General features: G+C 40.4%; 1 protein-coding gene across 3 annotated transcripts in view; it reads left to right on the top strand.

Moving 5' to 3' along the window:
* Positions 1-19,800, top strand: part of LOC132527706 (phosphatase and actin regulator 1-like) — a 281,505-nt gene that overhangs the window by 75,470 nt on the left and 186,235 nt on the right. The window contains exon 3 of one of the 3 annotated variants that reach the window (XM_060163685.1): positions 17,974-18,095. The exons of the other annotated variants lie outside the window; for them this stretch is intronic. Coding sequence (XP_060019668.1) covers positions 17,974-18,041 — 68 coding nt within the window. The 3' untranslated portion in view covers positions 18,042-18,095. Of the gene's footprint in view, positions 1-17,973; positions 18,096-19,800 lie in introns of those variants that run through there. 3 annotated transcript variants of the gene reach the window in all.

The following is a 19,800-nucleotide window of genomic DNA, read 5'->3' as shown; positions in this document are numbered from 1 at the left end:
AGAGAGCTTCTGATTGGCCTAGATTGGTCACCTGCCTGACCCTTGGCCAGGGGAGGGTGGGGCAACTCGATGGACTGTTCTATCAATACTGGATCAGATAGGGAAAGACCCATTCCTACCTTTAAAATCAGCATGTTGTTATTCTATTTAATTTTATTTGTTTATTTTTTTAAACATCTTTATTGAAGTATAATTGCTTTACAATGGTGTGTTAGTTTCTGCTGTATAACAAAGTAAATCAGCTATACGTATACATATATCCCCATATCTCTTCCCTCTTGTGTCTCCCTCCCTCCCACCCTTCCCATCCACCCCTCTAGGTGGTCACAAAGCACCGAGCTGATCTCCCTGTGCTATGAGGCTGCTTCCCACTAGCTATCTATTTTACGTTTGCTAGTGTATATATGTCCATGCCTCTCTCTCACTTCGTCCCAGCTTACCTTTCCCTCTCCCAGTGTCCTCAAGTCCATTCTCTACGTCTGCGTCTTTATTCCTGTCCTGCCCCTAGGTTCTTCATAACCATTTCCTTTTTTTTTAGAGTCCATGTATATGTGTTAGCATAGGGTATTTGTTTTTCTCTTTGTGACTTACTTCACTCTGTATGACAGACTCTAGGTCCATCCACCTCATTACAAATAACTCAATTTCATTTCTTTTTATGGCTGAGTAATATTCCATTGTATATATGGTTATTTTAAAAGGGAGAATGAATAATAAGCAGACAAATACAATAGAAGTCTATTCAGTAGTCATTCAACCAACACTGGTTGACCACTAACTATATGTCCTACATGGGGCTTCACAGAGGGGGGTCCAGGGGAGGAGCAAACAGTCATGTGAGTAATTATGTGTAAAAAATAGGCTAAGCTTCAATGGGGACGTAGAAAAGCAAGTGACTGATTCTTTCTGCAGAAAGGGAGGAGAGAAGTAGGTGAAAGTTTTTAGAAGATGGGGAGATATTTTACTAGAGAGGATCTCAGCAATCTCATCCTTCATCCCTCTCATGGCATTTTGAGGTGCATGCTTTTGTTCTCTGCCTGGAATTGGAGGAATCTGTTTAAGGAATTAGATCAGCCCAAATATCTGGAGATGGATAAGACCCCAGGAACTTGTCACTGATCTCACTTCCTCCACAAATGAAGTGACCTGGGCAAAGCTTTACAGTGACCATGAGCATGGCGTCCTCGGGGAGAAGTGAAGAAACCAAACCTTTGGCAAAAGAAGGTGCATGCCCAGTGACCTTAGCAAAGGGACAGAGGAAGGAGGGAGCAGAGTTGAGTGGTTGAATGCACTGGCCGACGGGGATGTGCTTGGGAGAGTTCCTTCACCTCTTTAAGTCTCACCTCTAGAAAGGCGATAATAATATGCCAAGGTCATCATCTTTTCAGAAGATTAAATGAGACCATAAGTTGCTGTGTGCAGAACGACTAGCGTGGGGTCGCACACAAAATAAGCAGTGTTCCATATTCATTCTTTCAGTGAATGTTTGTTGAAGACCGCTATGTCCAGCTTCTGCTCTGGGTGTAGCAATGACCAAGAAGAAAAACTGCTTCTCTCCTGGGCGTTACACCATAGTAGGAAAAGCATAATATGTTTCATATTATGCCAGTGGTGATAAGTGTCATGAAAGAATAAATAAATAAATAAATAGGCAAAAGGGATAGAAAGTCATGGGTTAGATATATATATAACAGAATCACTTTGCTGTACAGCAGAAACTAACACAACGTTGTTTGTCAACTATACTCCAATAAAAATTAATTAAAAAAAAACAAACACAAAATGTACTTTTCTACTAAGTAAATATTTTTTCTGCTGCAACAAAAAAAAGAAAAAAGGAGAGAAATGGGGTAGAAATGGGTAATATTTCATGAAGGGGGGGGATCAAAGAGGACCTCTCTGATAATGTGACATTTGAACAGAGATCCAAAGGAGGTATTAATATATACACATGTAAATGTACATATGTATATGAAAGTAGATGTAGGCATATACATAAATGTGTATATTTACTATGTAACTACAAATATGAATATATTTTCATCATAGGTTATGATTAGAAATAAAAGAATGAAGTGTTCTTCCATCATCCTGAATAAATTTAAATCTACAGAATCATTTTTATTACTGAGAAAATAGAATGCCGCAGACATCACATTTATGCCCATGTATTTCATGCTATATCTACGGTTGGGAAAATGTCAGTGTTTTTGTGTCCTAGAAATTAGTCTCTTGTGCTCATATTCTTCCAATTTCTGTTCAGAATCCTGAAAATGTAAACTCAGGCTAGGATTCTTTTGGACTGTGAGGCTTTTTAGACTCCATTAAGATGGAATTCAAGAATTAGAGATATTGGGACTTCCCTGGCGGTCCAGTGGTTAGGACTCCATGCTTCCAATGCAGGGGGCATGGGTTTGATCCCTGGTCGGGGAGCTAGGATCCCACCTGCCACACGGCCAGAAAATTAAAAAAAAAAAAAGGGGATTAGGGATATTAAATAAAGCTGTGCATTCATGAAGCTTGATATTCCCACTATATTTGTATCTTAAAGTTTTTTTCAAGGAGTAATCAAAGGAATTCTGAAGCTCTTCTATCTTTACACCTACATGTTTGCTATTATTGGCAATCTCCCTCCTAGTTAAAGCCGTTGCTTAGATTTTAGATTTGTCTTGCTTCCAGTCAAGTTGGTGAGATTTGTCATTTTCATTTTATTTTCAAAGTTGTATTTCTCCCCTGAGATAATTATCAAGGTCATTACCAATTCTTGCCCCATGTTAACAAAAAGAAAAGAAAAAAGAAAAGGATATTTATTGGGTATCATTCACATTAGGTGTTTCATTCTTTGCTGACCTATTTTTCACGTGCTCTGATAAAAGATTATAAAGTCTGTATTTCATGAGTGTTTTAGAGTCAAAGTTGAATATATGTCAAGTGTTTCCTTATGTGAGAGTTGGCAACTGTTCCCACCAGTACGGATTCTAGAATTTTGTTGGGTTATAAAATCTTGTAACTGAAAAGCTTTGTATATAGTTTTTCCATTATTCAGATTTGTTATTTTTTTCCCTCATTGGCATTTTTTAAAGAAAGCTATTTGGTAAGGGATAAGGCTTGACTAAATAGGATATTGCAGGATTTCAGTTCCTGTATCTTTTTCTCCATGCTTTTTGTATATCAAGTGAACATAAGGAGAATTCAATATAATGTCATTTTTATGCTTCAAGATTCAAAAGAAATGCAAAATCACAGAGAAAATTAAATTTTTATGAACCTTTGAGGTGGAAGACACATAGTGCTCCAAACTCTGATTGTATCACATAAGAACCCAAACCCAGAAGGTGGATGGCTTTTTAAAGTTGGGTTAGTGGTAGAAGCCACATCAGAATCCAGGATTTGTGATTACCAACTTAGTGGTGTTTCAGCCATAACACTCTATTTCCAAAGGCAAAGGAAAAAAATAAATGAATAGTGTAAATCAGCTTTTCTGAGATACACTCACGTTTCTGTTTTCTCTGATGAATAGTCATATTTCCCATATAATCAATACCACTTTCCCAAAGCTTCCTCCAAAACTAACCTATGGCTGTTAGTAATTCGAGTGAGAGTATAAAGTGTGAATTCGTGTGAACTAGAAATAAACTTAATCTAAAAAGAATTTACTGTGCACCAACAGGATGCCAGGTACTGTGCTAACTCCTAGAGATACAAAGAGAAATAAGATGGAAAGGGCACGGTTCAAAGTTCGAGAGCCTTGGATTTGGATCCTGGTTCAGCCACTTAGCAGCTGTGTGGCCTTAGAAAAATAACTTAATCTCTCTGAACCTCAGTCCACTTATCCTACTTGTGAGGACAAAGTGGAACACGACACTTTGTAAAATGCCTAGATCACTTCACAGATATTAGACCCTCAGATGTGAGACACCACTCTCCTTTAATTCACAGGTTAATCAATCTGGTAAGAGAGACCAAACAGTGAAGAGATGACAGTGATACAATTTGATAAACCTACAGTGAGTTACTCCTGAAGTGCTGAGGGCGTCCTTGCTTTATCCTGAAATGAAGTGTCAGTGAACTCAGAGGAGGTATTTGAACGGGGAAGACATTTTCCTGGCAGACAGGGTGAGGGGGAAAATTCCAAACCAGGAGCATTGCCTGAGCAGATCACAAGCCTGAATGTGTTGGGTATAGAGCAGCGCTGTTCAGTAGAAGTAAGTGAAACTTTAGATTTTCCAGAAGCCACATTTAAAAAAAGCAAAAGGAACAGTGAAATTAATTTTGATACTGTATTTTATGTAGATATGTGTCTAAAATAGTATCACGTCAATGTCATCAATGTAACATAATAGAGATTTTACGTTGTTTTGCCCATACTAAGCTTTTGAAATCAGTGCGTATTTCCCACTTAGAGCACCTGTCACTTTACACTGTTGCTCAATAACCACATGTGGCTGGTGGCTACTGTAGTGGACGCCTAGAGTAGTGGGTGTGTGGGTGTGAAAGAGATCAGTGGTGAGAGAGAGAGAGAGAGCAGAGATAAGAGAGAGGAAGGCAGGAACCAGAAGACAAAGTGTAGCCAGGTTATGGAAATGGACGTGGTATGTTTAAGTAGGAGAATTATGTACCAGATCTGTAATTTACAAAGATCACAGTGTAGGAGGAGGTTTGCGAAAGACCATCGCTTAGGAGGCTCTCACAAATGATCTAGATAGACTATTGCTTCTCAAACTTTGATGAGCACACCGATAATCTGAGGGTCTTGTTAAAATGCAGATTCTGACTTTCTAGGTGTGAGGTGGAGGCCTGAGATTCTGCATTTCTCATAAGGTCCTACAAGATGCTGATCCCACTGGTCCATTAACTGCACTTTGAGTAGCAAGGATTGAGAATAAAAACTAAAAAATAGGGCTTCCCTGGTGGCGCAGTGGTTGAGAGTCCGCCTGCCGATGCAGGGGACACGGGTTCGTGCCCTGGTCCGGGAAGATCCCACATGCCGTGGAGCGGCTGGGCCCGTGAGCCATGGCCGCTGAGCCTGCGCGTCCGGAGCCTGTGCTCCGCAACGGGAGAGGCCACAACAGTGAGAGGCCCTCGTACCGAAAAAAACCAAAAAAACCAAAAAAAACAAAAAAATAATGTAAAGGATTATTCTACTTAGAGAGAAGGGAGAAACCCTGGTTAATAATCAAAATGTAAACAAATGACACTAGTACTTTACAGTCCAGAACTAACTACTTAGCACTGGTCTCCTTTTGAAGTCACCCTTCCCGGGTAACTAGCTGTGTCAAGTAAGGTTGCGAATGACAACCATTATCTTGCATTTCAATTTTCTTAACCTTTCCAGGAAACTCATTAATTCATGTTAAAAGGATAAAGACATTCTGAGCACAAACGGCCTGTGATTTAATGCTCCTGGGGAAGAACATTTTGATTCACAGATGAGTTGGAAACCACGGGACTGCAACAAAATTGCCCAAGTAAAGGTGAAGCGTGATTAATGGCTGCTAATATCTGATGTATGTAATGGGAGGTGGCGTGGCAGCAAAACTGGTACATTTTTCATTGTGTCCATATAGGTTAAGTAATTTGGGAGGTCAGTTGATCTATATGGAGAGTAACATCATGATTTTTGAAGTTTATTTTATATACGTTTTTATTCCTCCATTTTTAAAAGGGCAAAGTAAATTAGTCCACTGTGTTGGCTTTTTTTAGGGGGGGTAAAAATGTGAGAATTTTCTTCAGGGAGAATTCTTGACAGAAAACTCGTCTTCCCTTAACCAGAACTTATATTTTAGGAAAATGAATCTTCAAGTTTATGAAGAAACATAAATTATTGTTTTCTTTTTTATTATTAGTACTGGGGTATAGTTGTTTTACAATGTTGTGTTAGTTTCTACTGTACAGCTAAGTGGAGTTCCCTGTTCTATACAGCAGGTTCTTATTAGTTATCTATTTTATACGTATTAGTGTAATTATTGTTTTCAAAATTCATTAAAGATTTCCAAATGCTTCTTGGCCATTCTGTGAAGTTAAGTAAATAAAGAATTAATATTTTAAATTAGAAGAATTCCAACATATACGTCTGTTCCTTGGGAATCCGAAGATTTAAACTGTATCATTTACTTAAACTTTGCCAAGGCCAAAAAGCTGGTTTTCTTTTTCTCAAATAAGTTGAAAGACCTTGGGAAAGAAGGAAAATACCCAGCATTTTGGGGATGTATGGGGTGGGGGGATTTCATTGCTATCATTTCTAAATACTTGCATTTTCTTTTACAATACTTTGAGTACCCTCTGACTCAAATAAGCAAGTATGCTTTTTGGTTTATAGCAAGTATATATAAAACTCAATTTGGATCAAAACAATTTGGGCAAGAAAGCATTTTCTTTTTCCCAGGACAAGCTGCTTGCAAGATTGCTTATGCCTGGGACTGTCTGTTATGTTGTTATCTCACGAGACCTGGTGCTCAGCACAGACTGAACTGGCAGCAGTGTCTACCCAGGTCGTATCTTTGATTTCTAGGTCAGATTCCCAGCATACGTGCTAGGCATGGGCACCCAAAATTTCCACAAACATCTAAGGAGAGAAAAGAGGTGGGAGGAGTAATTCAGCGTCAATGGAGGTAACATCATGGAAGAGACTTTCACGGGGCCTTATGGCACGTGAACAGCAGGACACCCAAGGCTAGAGTCCACGGGCAGGTTGAAGCAGGAGCAGAAGGAGGCAACTAACATCTCTCTTGGCCTGTCGTATTCCAGATGCTGGGCTGGGCACTTCTAAAACATTCTCACATACTCTGCACACCAACACGGAAGAGCAGTTGTTATCACTTCCGTTTTACGGAAGAGAAAATTGAGACACAAATACTAACTCACTCACTCAAGGGCACAGAGTTTTTCAGTGGAAGAGCCAGAACTTTGGTATATCAAACTCAGGAAAGCCTAGGAAAAGCCTAGCACTGTGTGTGTGTGTGTGTGTGTGTGTGTGTGTGTGTGTGTGTGTGTGTGTGTGTGTGTGTGTGTGTGTGTGTGTGTGTGTGTGTGTGTGTGTGTGTGTGTGTGTGTGTGTGTGTGTGTGTGTGTGAAAGAGAGAGAGAGAGGGTGTCTAATGACAGAACTCCAGCTGGAGACAAGAGAATTGATCTTACAATACCTGAGACCCTCCAGGAGTAATGGAGATGGCTAGTCTAGGGTGTGCACAATAGATGCAGTGAGATAGATTGATGGGGTGAAAACCCGCTGGTCATTCACTAGTATCCAATACAAATGAATTTAGTTATAAAACAGAAATAGAGTCACAGATGTAGAAAGCAAATTTATGGTTACCAGGGGAGAAGGGGGAGGGATAAATTGAGAGACTGGGATTGACATATACACACTACTATATATAAAATAGATAACTAATAGGGACCTACTGTATAGCACAGGGAACTCTTCTCAGTACTCTGTAATGACCTATATGGGAAAAGAATCTAAAAAAGAGTGGATATATGTATATGTATAACTGAGTCACTTTGCTCTACAGCAGAAACTAACACCACATTGTAAATCAACTGTACTCCGATAAAAATTAAAATAATAATAATAATTCTGTAGCATCCAGTTTGCAAGCAGCTAAGGGGTAACTGGGTACTTCCACAAGCCCCTGGGAAAAGGGTGTTTAGCAGAGATGAACAACCAAAAACATACATTAATAGACTGCTATTGTGTAGTGATTTAAGAACGAGTACTTTCATTGAATTTTCAATCTGGTAACCAGTAAATTTGTCACCCACTGGCCCTTCGGTTAGATAATGGCAGTGGCTCTAACTATGGGACACATGAGCAAAAGGTAACTCATTCATTACTTCTCTCAATAAATAATTCTTTGAGCATCTTCTTCATAATATTTTGGGGCTTGTAGACTAGAAGGAAAAGGGAATAAGCATTAATAATGCAAAATAACATTTTAATTGCTTTGATGGAGGAAATATCAAGGGCAGTGGGAGTGGAGGTCCAGGCAGGTGTAAGTTTTACTTGTCCCATGGCCAGTGGAGGTGCTGTTCCGTTTCAGCCCAGCTATGGTCCCAATCCTTCCTTAGACTCCATTTTCCCTCCCTCACCACACTCCAGCCACACTGACCTTTTTGTCAACACATCAAGCTCATTCTTATCTTGGGGCTTTTCACCACCTGTTCTCTCTACCTGGGACTCTCCCTCCTTAGATGATCATAGGGAATTTAGATCTCAGCTCAAATGTCACTTCATCTAAAGATCTTTCCAGACGACCATATTTAAAGTAACCTCCCTCTACTCTCAGTTTTTATTACATTTTTATGATACCACCATTTAACATAATACCATTTCTATTTGTTTCCATGGTTCTTTTCTTGGGCTTCCCCCCCCTTCTCAAATGTGCACGTGTGCACACACACACAACTATACAAGTGCCAGAAACAAGGTGTTTGGGTTAATTGCTGTATCTGTCCTCCGTCTTCTGTGCCTGGCACTGTGTTTATTACAGAGTCACCAGTCAATGAACATTCATTGAATAAGTGAGAGAAGGAAAGAGGGAGGAAGGGAGAGGAGGAAGGAAGGAGAAGGAAGAGAAGGTTTCACTGAAGGGAACTGAGAGGTTTGAGTGGATGTTTTTTGAATAAAACAAGCAAAGGGGTAGGGGGAGAGCAGCCGTATATAATGGATCTCAGTGTTATAATGATATAGACGAAGTGAAGTTTCTACCTCTGCCTGAGGTGGGATGGACAACCTAGGAAAGAACTGATTTGAGATTCCAAAAGATTGATGTGATTCAAAAAGTTAGTGAATATTGGAAGGGCATTCTAGGCCTTCTTAACTCTTTTTTTTTTTTTAAAGGTTTGTTTATTTATTTATTTATTCATTTATTTATGGCTGCGTTGGGTCTCAGTTGTGGCACGTCAGATCTTTCATTGCAGCGCACAGGCTTCTCTCTAGTTGTGCTGTGTGGGTTTTCTCTTCTGTAGCTGTGGCGCGCGGGTTCCAGGGCACGCGGGCTCTCTAGTTTGTGGCAGTGTGGGCCCTAGTTGAGGAGCACAAGCTCAGTAGTTGTGGCGCACGGGCTTAGTTGCCCTGCAGCATGTGGGATCTTAGTTTCCTGACCAGGGATCGAACCCGCGTCCCCTGCATTGGCAAGTGGATTCTTAACCACTGGACCACCAGGGAAGTCCCTCACTCCTTAACTCTTAAGTAAATAAGGCTTTATATCACAAATGACTTTGAGTAACAAATGACCAATTTAAAGCGAGTGCTTGGGTGACAGCACCAACTGTTTACTTCTCGAGGTTTTTCATAAAGAGCACACATCCTGCCTTTTAATTAAGGGAGTGGTGACTTGTCCTGTATACTTTGGATGGTCACCTAAAAGGTCAGAGTATCGCAAAGGAAAATGTTTTTTTTTTTTTTTTTTTTTTTTTGCGGTACGCGGGCCTCTCACTGTTGTGGCCTCTCCCGTTGCGGAGCACAGGCTCCGGACACGCAGGCTCAGCGGCCATGGCTCACGGGCCCAGCCGCTCCGCGGCATGTGGGATCTTCCCGGACCGGGGCACGAACCCGTGTCCCCTGCATCGGCAGACGGACTCTCAAGCACTGCGCCACCAGGGAAGCCCAAGGAAAATGTTTTTAATTCTGGGCTAATTTTCAGAGCGTACCTTCGTACTGTTATTTTTTGATGCATAATTAGCATATGTACCATGGTACAGTGTTTAGAACAAATTCGTATGATTTCAAAATGTCAACAGTTTATGGGCCTTCCCTGAATCTGTACAGTGGCAGTGGACAGTCTCTTTATTCTTTTATTCTGATTGGTTCCTCTTTCCAAAAAAAAATTCCATCAGTCCCACTCAAAAGAATATTCAGATTCTTTCACTCTAAAATTGTTCTCCTTTCTTTCCTTCGTGAAGATCTCCAGGTAGCAACTTGAAGCATTTCATTGACTGAAGATTATGTCAAATTGTGAAAAGGCTGAGTGACACCTTCTAAATGTCATATTCTACCAGAGTTACTTTGGGAAAAGCAATATCCATTTTTAAATTTGACCTTTCTTGGGAACATGTTTGGTACATGTGATTCACTTCATTAAGGCATCTGCATAAAAGATTTATAAAAGGATCTCTACAAGAGTGATGTTTCATCATGATGCATGGAAAGGATGTTTTCCAAATGCTGGCGTGTGATGAAAGGTGAGGCCAAGCATTAAGCTGGAGCCAGCCACACTGTAGATGACACTCATTTGGAGAGAATTCACCTTCACATCTTTTCGTGTAATATCTCGTGTAATACCACCAAAATCAAAACACAGATATACATGGGACATCATTAGCTTTCAAAGCTAGAACCAGTTACTAGGTATACAAAATATTAGATTTTTTCATAATTATTTTTCTGGGTGAAAAATAACTGTGTTGTCTTCTTGCTATAATAAAAAAGGCATCTCATAATGCTAGATGCCCTAATACCAATATTTGGTGGGATTCCACAGGAAGTGAAATTTCTTTTGGGCGTGGAAAAGAGACCCATGAAGAAGGCACCTACATCTTGTGACTCAGATTCATTGCTAGAAACTGACATGTTACAAATTTATGATGTGTCAGTTATCTTGATGGTCCTGGCCAAGCTGTATGGCTGTGTAGTTAGACTTTCTGACCATCTAGTGTCAATGATTTCGTCATCAGGTAACCTGAGTTTAATATGACCTTGAAACTAATAAAGGAAAAGGGATTTGGATAGAATGCTCATGGGCAAACTTTCGTCCTAGTGGCCATTTATACTCAAAGACATAGAAGAAAGGTAGCTGAAGATGATAATAATAGTAATAATAACTCAGAACTCATTATGCTCTACTGCTATAGAGCATGGTATACTATTTTGCAGTTGACCAAAATTTTTCACATACGTTATTTCCTTTAATTTTTCCATCAACTCTGTGTGCAAGTTTTAAAATATTCTTATTATTTCCATTTAATTGTTGAAAACATGAGTGCCAAAATAAATAAACCACAGACACAGCACTCGAACTCAGGTCTTCTGACCTTCAACCCCATGTTCATTCTATTACTCTATCAAGAAGGAACAAAGAAGCAAGAAGCAGTGACAAAGAAACAATTTAAACTCCTTAACTTGACCGTCTCCAGGCGGGATGTTTATTCTTTTCTTTGGTTAGAATGAGTTTTAGGGGCTATAAATCCCTGGAGTTAATTTTGTAAATCCATGGGTTATCATTCAATGCATGCAAGAGAAAAATCTCATAGTCTGCGCATCTCACCAAAAGGTTACAACCTAAGAAGAAGACTTTTGAGTGGGTAACACATTCAGGCATACTGACTTGACCCTTTTGGTATTTTGCGCAAACATTTCCTAGGCTCAAGAGAAACAAATTGATTTTGTCTTATTGTATGCCATTGTTTCTTCTCTTAAAGTCAACAGAGTGATTCCTAATTTTAATACGTGTAGTTCATTAGGGCAGTCGTAACAAAGAGAGGGAGTTTTGTTTTGTTTTTTTGCGGTACGCGGGCCTCTCACTGTTGTGGCCTCTCCCGTTGCGGAGCACAGGCTCCGGACGCACAGGCTCAGCGGCCATGGCTCACGGGCCCAGCCGCTCCGTGGCATGTGGGATCTTCCCGGACCGGGGCACGAACCCGTGTCCCCTGCATCGGCAGGCGGACTCCCAACCACTGCGCCACCAGGGAAGCCCGAGAGGGAGTTTTTTGATCTAGAAAATATTGAGTTAAAGTTTAAAAGTCAATTTGAGTAATTCATTTCCCTGGGTCCCTTCCAGTTCTCAGTTTCTAAGCAGTGGATTGTGGCAGTAAATTTTTTAGTATAATAGTTTTAAAAAATTAGGTGAAACTACTGGCAAGATAATGTACAGTAATCATATATTGGAATACGTTAGGGCCTTTGAATTCTGTGTTCAAGATACTGAAGCTAACGACAAGTGTAACTGTGTGACTTAAATTAATAATTTGTACTGGTAAAGTAATTTGGAGAAAGATTTTGAGCATGTTAATATATTCTGATAATAGTCTAGAGGGGAGAATGTACAAAAGACTGAAAAGATGGGTACAGATGAATCCCGGGAAAACACAGTCTAATTTGGTGATAAAGCTCAGTTGTGCATGTCATATTAGTGACATGGTCAGCATGGCCACAGGACTGATTGTCTAGGCTGCAGGATTGAGGCCACATGCCCTCTTGGACGAGATGTTGGCAGATTTCACCTACCCAGGAGCGTATGGCTTGGGCATTTCCTTCTCATAAGGAACGTAGGCAAAGGAGAACGAGTTCAGAATGAGGCCGCAAAAGGAATTATAGGGGTTCACACCTAAGAATAAAAATAAAAATGAACAAGGTATCCTCTCTGCTTGGCGGACAGCTGTGCCAGGGCATGGATGGCAGAAGTGGAAGGAATTAATTGCAAAAAAGGAGCTAAGAAGTCCGTAGAAGTTTAGGAAGGAAGCATTTAGCAGAATCCTGGAATTTTAAAACTGTAAGGCACCTTAGAGTTCATCTGGAGATTTGGTTGCACTTAATGAGGCTAAATTAAGCTGGGCAAACTTGAGATCAAAAGCAAGAAAAACCTTCTGTGAATGAGAACTATTTAATAAAGCTTTATTGAGCGAAGTAGAAACTCTGCCGCAGTTCTTTCCCAATATCCCAGAATCCTAAAATATGAGATTCTTCTGCAACATTTAAGCCAATATCTTTGCTTATACGAATCAAGAATTAAGCCCCTGAGAAGTTAATAAATTGTCGGATCTAACCTTTTGATATCCTAGTTTAGCATTACTTGTACCATATTGGTAGCCTCATGGGATTCAAATTAATGGACTTGCATAGAGACAACATAACTTCTAGTTTCTGGTATGATTATTTAACCTCATATAACCCCTTGGATTCATATACCCCTTAAAATCATGGGAAAAATGAGCTATGTGTTATTTTATGTAATTATGGTAAAAGTTACGTAGCCAGTTAATGCCAAAGTTGATGAGTATTGATAGATACTAACTTCTACCTATACTTTTCTATTTCCAGCCTAACTTATTTACTGAAAGAAATAAATATTTTTAGTGCTCATTAGTTTATAGTCCTCATTAGCAATTTATGATAATGTAAAAGAAATAAGCAATCTTAGGAACAAAAAGTACAAAAGAATTAATCATTTTTATGTGCTGGCGAATGGAATACACAGCTAAGCTAAAATAGAAGCAGAACAAGAAACAAATTTTAAAAAGGAGCAGTATTAGAGCTGACCTGCCTGATGCAGTGATTCTAGGAAATTTAGAAATCGTATACTTTGTTTCACTGAATCTGCAATGCCATCAGTTGTAGGATGTACCATGCCACCCAAAAGAAAACCAGTTAAACCGTGATACAGTGCCTTTTAATCAGATCAATTATAAGATGCATCCTACTTTCTTAAGTGTTAAAATGGTTTTTTTTAAACTATGTATAGTAAAATCAGTGAAATGTGATATCTTAAACTTGACCACAAAGGAATTGATTACCTCTCTAAACTTGATGACCTTCCCCATGGAAAGCCCCATCACACCCGAGAGCTTCATCTCTACCATTTTATTCTGAGAGGAGAAGTTTTTAAAGTGACCACAAGTTTGGGGTATTTTTTTCCCTTTTTAAAAAGAAAATCAATTAAATCCATTCTCTGCTTTTGGGTGATAAGAGCGGCCAAATAAAAACCTTACGTGAAGATGTCATACCTGCGGCATTTTTAGGGAGGAGGAGACATTCTATAATGTTATCAAGATGAGCACACATGTTAAAACATCAGGCTGCCCTTTCGAAGCTTGTGTATTAAATTGTGATCTGTTGACAAGCTGCACTGTCTTATCTGTGCTCTGCTGAGCTTGATTCTGTTTGGTCCCATTGTTTGATCACTTCTCTGTGTGTTCTCTTATTTGAAAGTTGTATGTGTCAACACTGCTGCACTCAGTAATTCACGGAACTCTGGAGCCAGGAGTGGAACCTAAGGGCTGGGAGGGCTGTGGCGGGATTTTCAGGGCTGGCCTGTCTTTCCCGTCTCTTCCCTTCCTCCCTCACACCTGCGCTGCTCACTCTGACCGGGCCCACCAACCTTCACAGGGAATTTATTCAAAAATGTTATCCTAATTTACATGGTTCTTGCTACAGAATTGGACAGTAGCAGCAATCACTACTTCACATGACATTCAGAATCTCACCCCTCTTGTCCTCAACATATGTATAGAAAAAGAATTTTTCTTTTTGGTTATACATGGATTGTTTGGGATTTGGCTTGTTAAGATTTTTTTGTAAAGTTTGGGTGTAAATCTATTGTTATCTTGTTAGTTAAGTCAGAAAATTTTATCTTGGAGGAAATGACTCATTTGTGCCTTGAAAATATCACACTTGGCATTCATCATTTACTGTGTTACATGGAAGTTATTTAACAGTGCTTTTGGGGGTGTCAAACTCTTCAACTTCTTTTTAAAATAAATCTCTTCTTAAATGATCTGGTCTGCTTGAGGTCAAAGGGCCTCAAATACTTCACTTTTCTAAAAGCATGAAACACTTGTGTCACTTGAAACTCTGGCTCACATTCTCTTAAAACAACCCTCTTCAGCCCTTAAAACCCTCCCCTTGGTCACCTCCTATTCATACCTCAGCCCCCACAATGTCATTCTCTGAAAGACACCGATAACTTACTAACTGTCAGCGTGAATGGCCTCTCATTTGCTTCCCTCTGAGTTTTAGTAGCATTTGCCACTGTTGACTACAGTTTCATCCCTTGGCTTCATAACGCTGTGTTCTTCTCCATCTCCTGCTTCCCAAATCCCAAGTTCCCAATCTCCTATTCCCCTTACTAAATACATCTCCATGTTGTATATTAGTCCCAATTCTCCCTATATATTTTCTTCATTAGCAATATTGTCCAGTCTCAAGGCTTTAGTACCAAATACACATCTTTTGAGTTCCCAGTCTGCATTTTGTAACCTACGTGGGCCTCCATCTTCTACATCTGTACGACTAAGTCTGCCGTCCTCTCTCTCGGATATGCTCCTGTTCTAGTCTCACGAGAGCAGTGTTGTCTTTGCTTTAAATCTAGAAGAAAGTTTTAATGCCCCTTTTTCTTTCATGCCACATATTGTATCAATTACCAGTCAAGTAGGAGGCATTCGTGGCGTCTCTGATACCCCTTCCCTTCCTCTTCAGTCTCCAGATCCTAGTTCAGGCCCTTGTCCCCTGCCTTAGGGACTAAGCACCTCTCTGACTTCCTCCCTTTAAACCAACCCTACAAGCTTTTACTGGAACCCACTACTTTATAAAGAATGGCTCTTTCCTCAGTTATAAAATGGGAAATGGCCATACCTACCCCACGCTCAAAAACCTTCAGTGGTCCCTCCGAGCATTCAATGCCTTCTACTTTCTGACCTCAACTACCTGTATCTACTATGTCCCACACTCCAGCTAGCGCAGATGATGCGTGACTCCCTGAATATATTCCACCTGGGCCATCCCTGTGCGTCTGCTTGTGGTCCTTCAAGCGTTGTGTCAGAAGCATCAGGAGCACCTGAGAACTTGTTAGAGATGCAGATTCTCAGGCCAACCTGTCACCTGCTGGATCGGAAACTCTGAAGGTAAAGCCAGCAATCTGTGCTTTAATATACCCTCCAGGTGATTCTGGTGTGTGCTAACATTTTCGAACATGAAATGCCTTTTCCTCCTCTCCCGGCTAAAATGTTCTCCATCTTTCGAAGACTGCTTAAATAGGACCTTTTCTATGAGGTTGTCTCTGATTCTCTGCTCTGCTCCCACAGCCACCTCTTGTGTCTTTCTCGTATCATTTTCAATGTCCTTCCTTGTTCGTCAGTCACATGCATACGTTCGATCTCCTCTGGTAGATTCTAAGCTCAAGGATAGGGAGCTTAGGTATGTGCCTCTGTGTGTGTGTGTTTTCTACTTTGCCTTGTCTTATTATTTTGTCATTTGTTTTCTATTTTTTAAAAATAGAATTGAAAGCAGTGAATAAAACTTTTCTAATTTGTGAGTGATGTAATTCACCAGAATCCGGAAGGTTATCAGGAGAAATGAAATACCACTTAAGGACTTCCCTGATGGCTCAGTGGTTAAGAATCCGCCTGCCAATGCAGGAGACATGGGCTTGAGCCCTGGTCCGGGAAGATCCCACATGCCATGGAGCAACTAAGCCCGCGAGCCACAACTACTGAGCCCGTGCGCCACAACTACTGAAGCCTGCGTGCCTACAGCCCGTGCTCTGCAACAAGAGAAGCCACTGCAATGAGAAGCCTGTGCGCCGCAACGGAAAGTAGCCCCCGCTCACCGCAACTAGAGAAAGCCTGCACACAGCAACGAAGACCCAACACCGCCAAAAATAAATAAATAAATTTATTTTTTAAAAAAAGAAATACCACTTAAAATTTGGCAGAGTGGCTTTAATTTTCTAATAAAATAAACCCACTCTTTAACCTCACATGCTTATTCAGCTGTGTCAGGCCTGTTTGATACTGTGGTATTGACTTCAGATCATTTGGACTGTTTGATCTCTGGAAAAAAATTCCACTGCACAGTATTATCAGAGAGACAAGAAGTTGTGTTTTCAGGATGTGCCTTATTCCACACAAAGCCCACAGCTACCGTTGCTGTTTTCACGATTGTTTTATCCAAAGGGGTGTCTGGAGACAAAGAACGTTTTCCCAGACATGCATGAAATTTAAATATTAAAACTAATACATCTAAATTAACCCAACTGACCTACATTTGTGATTCAAACTCTTATTCCATTTTGTTCAGTTCATATTTATTGATTCACTTAAAGTATTATTCAGTTATAAGTCTAAGTCACTATGACTGTGCATGTATGATTAATATAAAACAATGTTTACAGGCCTAGGTAGGGAGAAGAATGGGTGGGGGAGGGAACAGAAACAGAAAAGGCCGGAGGTAGTAAGATCTAGTGGTGTCACACAGGTGGTGGTAACCAGTCCATATCTTCTTTTTTTAAATATAAATTTAGTTATTTAATGTATTTTAGTTTTGGCTGCGTTGGGTCTTTGTCGTGGTGTGCGGGCTTCTCACTGCGGTGGCTTCTCTTGTTGCAGAGCACGGGCTTCAGGCACATGGGCTTCAGTAGTTGTGGCACGTGGGCTCAGTAGTTGCGGCACACGGGCTTAGTTGCTCTGCGGCACATGGGATCCTCCTGGACCAGGGCTCGAACCCGTGTCCTCTGCATTGGCAGGCGGATTCCCAGCCACTGCACCACCACCAGGGAAGCCCCCATTCCACATTTTCAGAAGTAGTCATAAACTGCTGAAAATCTTGCTTTGGTTTGTTTCTTTATTTGAGATTGGCTGGGCAGTTAATGTAGCGGCACAGTTGTTCTTCTAATGATTGATCAAAAAGAATTCAAGGTAATGATATCTAAGTTGTAGAATATTTACTCTGTATCCAGCACTTCCAAAATGGCACTTTAATTCTTAAAAGCCCCAAGAAAGGAGAAACAACATCCCCATATGACAAATGAAGATGCCCAGGCGAAGGGAGGTTAAGACCCTCATGCCGCGTCTGCAGGCTGCACCTGGACTTCAACCTAAGCACTACTGTGACCCCCTTAAAAGATTAACTCCGGTCATGCTCAGCCTTCTTGTGCTTGCAGCCCTTTTGAATTCTAGACATGTTGGCCGTGCATTTAAAGTAATTCAGAGACTCAGAACGACCCAAGTCAACCCTAACTACGGAGTAAACTCATCTCCAGTAAGCAATGGCTGAGTGTCCACGCAAGCAGCCTCAGCTGTCCTCCTTTTATCCATGAGTTACTCCCCTCTGGGTCCTGTGGGTAGTGAATAGAGCTATATGTGGTCCCCCCCGCCCCGCACTCTTAGATCCAAGACACTAGTCTCAGCACTCCAGTGAGAGCGCTTTTCTTCGACGCAGCTTGAAGTTGACTACACATTTCCCCTCTACACTTTGTTATAGATCCTCTCAGCTCAAAACTGATCCTCAACACCGAGGGCTCCTGGAAGACATCATCTCACATCTTTTGAACGTTTATGTAATAGAATATAGAGGTTTGGTCTGTTATATAACAGAAATGTGGCTAACGGAATATTTTAACCGATGCTAATTGGATTTTTTAATGTCTTTTTAAAAACATGGCTTGTGCTATATACACCATGTTTTAATACTAGAAATTGTTTTTATAGAGTATTATTTAGTCAACAAATTTTATAAATCAGGTCTGCATTATACATTTGCACTAGTAATAGCTATAAATTCAATCTTTAGGATGATTCACATACTTACCATACATCAGATTCCCTGGGCAAAATGACTATCCTTAAAAAACACAGCCAGTAGGACATATATTTTCAGAACTGTGAATTTGTTTGCATGATAACTGCAATTACAAATCTGTAGTTTTTAATCTAGCAATCAGATGACAAGTTGAGTAATTACCATTCCATACTTAACTATTTTTATGATGACTTTTTTTTTCAAAACAGCTGTTGTGGTTAAAAACACAAAGATTCTTATTTTTTCTTCCCATGCTACAGTATTTTGGCAAACAAATCTCTTTTTCTCAAAACATGAAGAGTCTGATCCTTCAAGATGGTGTTGTAGCACATGTGTGCGCTCAGATTTTCCAGCGCTTAATTATCTTGTGAAGATGGGCTTTTTAAAAAAAACCTCACACAGTGCTTAGGACAGAGTGGGTACCCAATGAGTAGGTCATGAATGGGTGAGTGAATGATTAATATTTGGATTATTTAACCATATCTTTCTAAAAGCAGTTGTGTATGTATGATAGTAACTAGAAAAGAAAAATCAGAATATTTATTGATGCCAGTTTCTTTTCTTCTCCCAGGCTGATGACATTAAAGAGGTAGACAGTGTTTCTCTGGAGAATTTCAAACCAGGAGAGAGACTAGTGTGCATTGGATAGTTTGATTCTCCACGATAATAATAATTCACAATGTTAATTATTGTGTCAACCCATGGAAACACAAGGAACTGAGGAAAGATGGACAGTGGGTAGATGCAGGCTGTTGATCAGTGTGATTTCAGGTATTTCAGTTTGTCAGTAGACTGGTGAGAAGAGAGGCATGTGAAATCCTTACAAAGAACCGGCAGAAACTCTGATCAAAAATCTCACACCAGGGCTTCCCTGGTGGCGCAGTGGTTGAGAGTCCGCCTGCCGACGCAGGGGACATGGGTTCATGCCCCAGTCCGGGAAGATCCCACATGCCGCAGAGCGGCTGGGCCCGTGAGCCATGGCCGCTGAGCCTGTGCGTCCGGAGCCTGTGCTCCGCAACGGGAGAGGCCACAGCAGTGAGAGGCCCACGTACAGCAAAAAAAAAAAAAAAATCTCACACCAACACAGTCTTCCTAGTGAATCTGTCTTAAAATATTCATCCTTTATAAAGCCTTCAGTCATGTTCCACAGGCATAGCGTGTTGCTTCCACTCATCCCTGTGTCTTGCACTTACTTACATGTATCCTAGTACTTGTTACTCTGATTCCCCAAATATTTATGTGATGTTCTCCCAATAGCCTTGTGATAAGCTTTAATGGGTGAGACCATGTCTGAATAGTATTTTCATCCACTGTGTTTGGCATAATTTTGTTGCCCAGTGAAGTCTGTTGAATTGTTCGAGTGAGGGTAAATATATTAGATATTCACACTTCAACCTCAGTTATTTTACGGAGATTTACAGTCTACAAGTATAATCTTCAGAGATTGAATTTTCCATTTAGGCTACAGAATTGCTTCCATAATTTTAACAGGTTTGGTTTGGTTTGAAT

The sequence above is a fragment of the Lagenorhynchus albirostris genome, chromosome 10 (genome assembly GCF_949774975.1).
Source record: "Lagenorhynchus albirostris chromosome 10, mLagAlb1.1, whole genome shotgun sequence".
In the NCBI taxonomy this organism is placed as follows: domain Eukaryota; kingdom Metazoa; phylum Chordata; class Mammalia; order Artiodactyla; family Delphinidae; genus Lagenorhynchus; species Lagenorhynchus albirostris.
The sequence above is the reverse complement of the archived record's forward strand: the minus strand, read 5'-3'. Positions and strand labels throughout refer to the sequence as shown.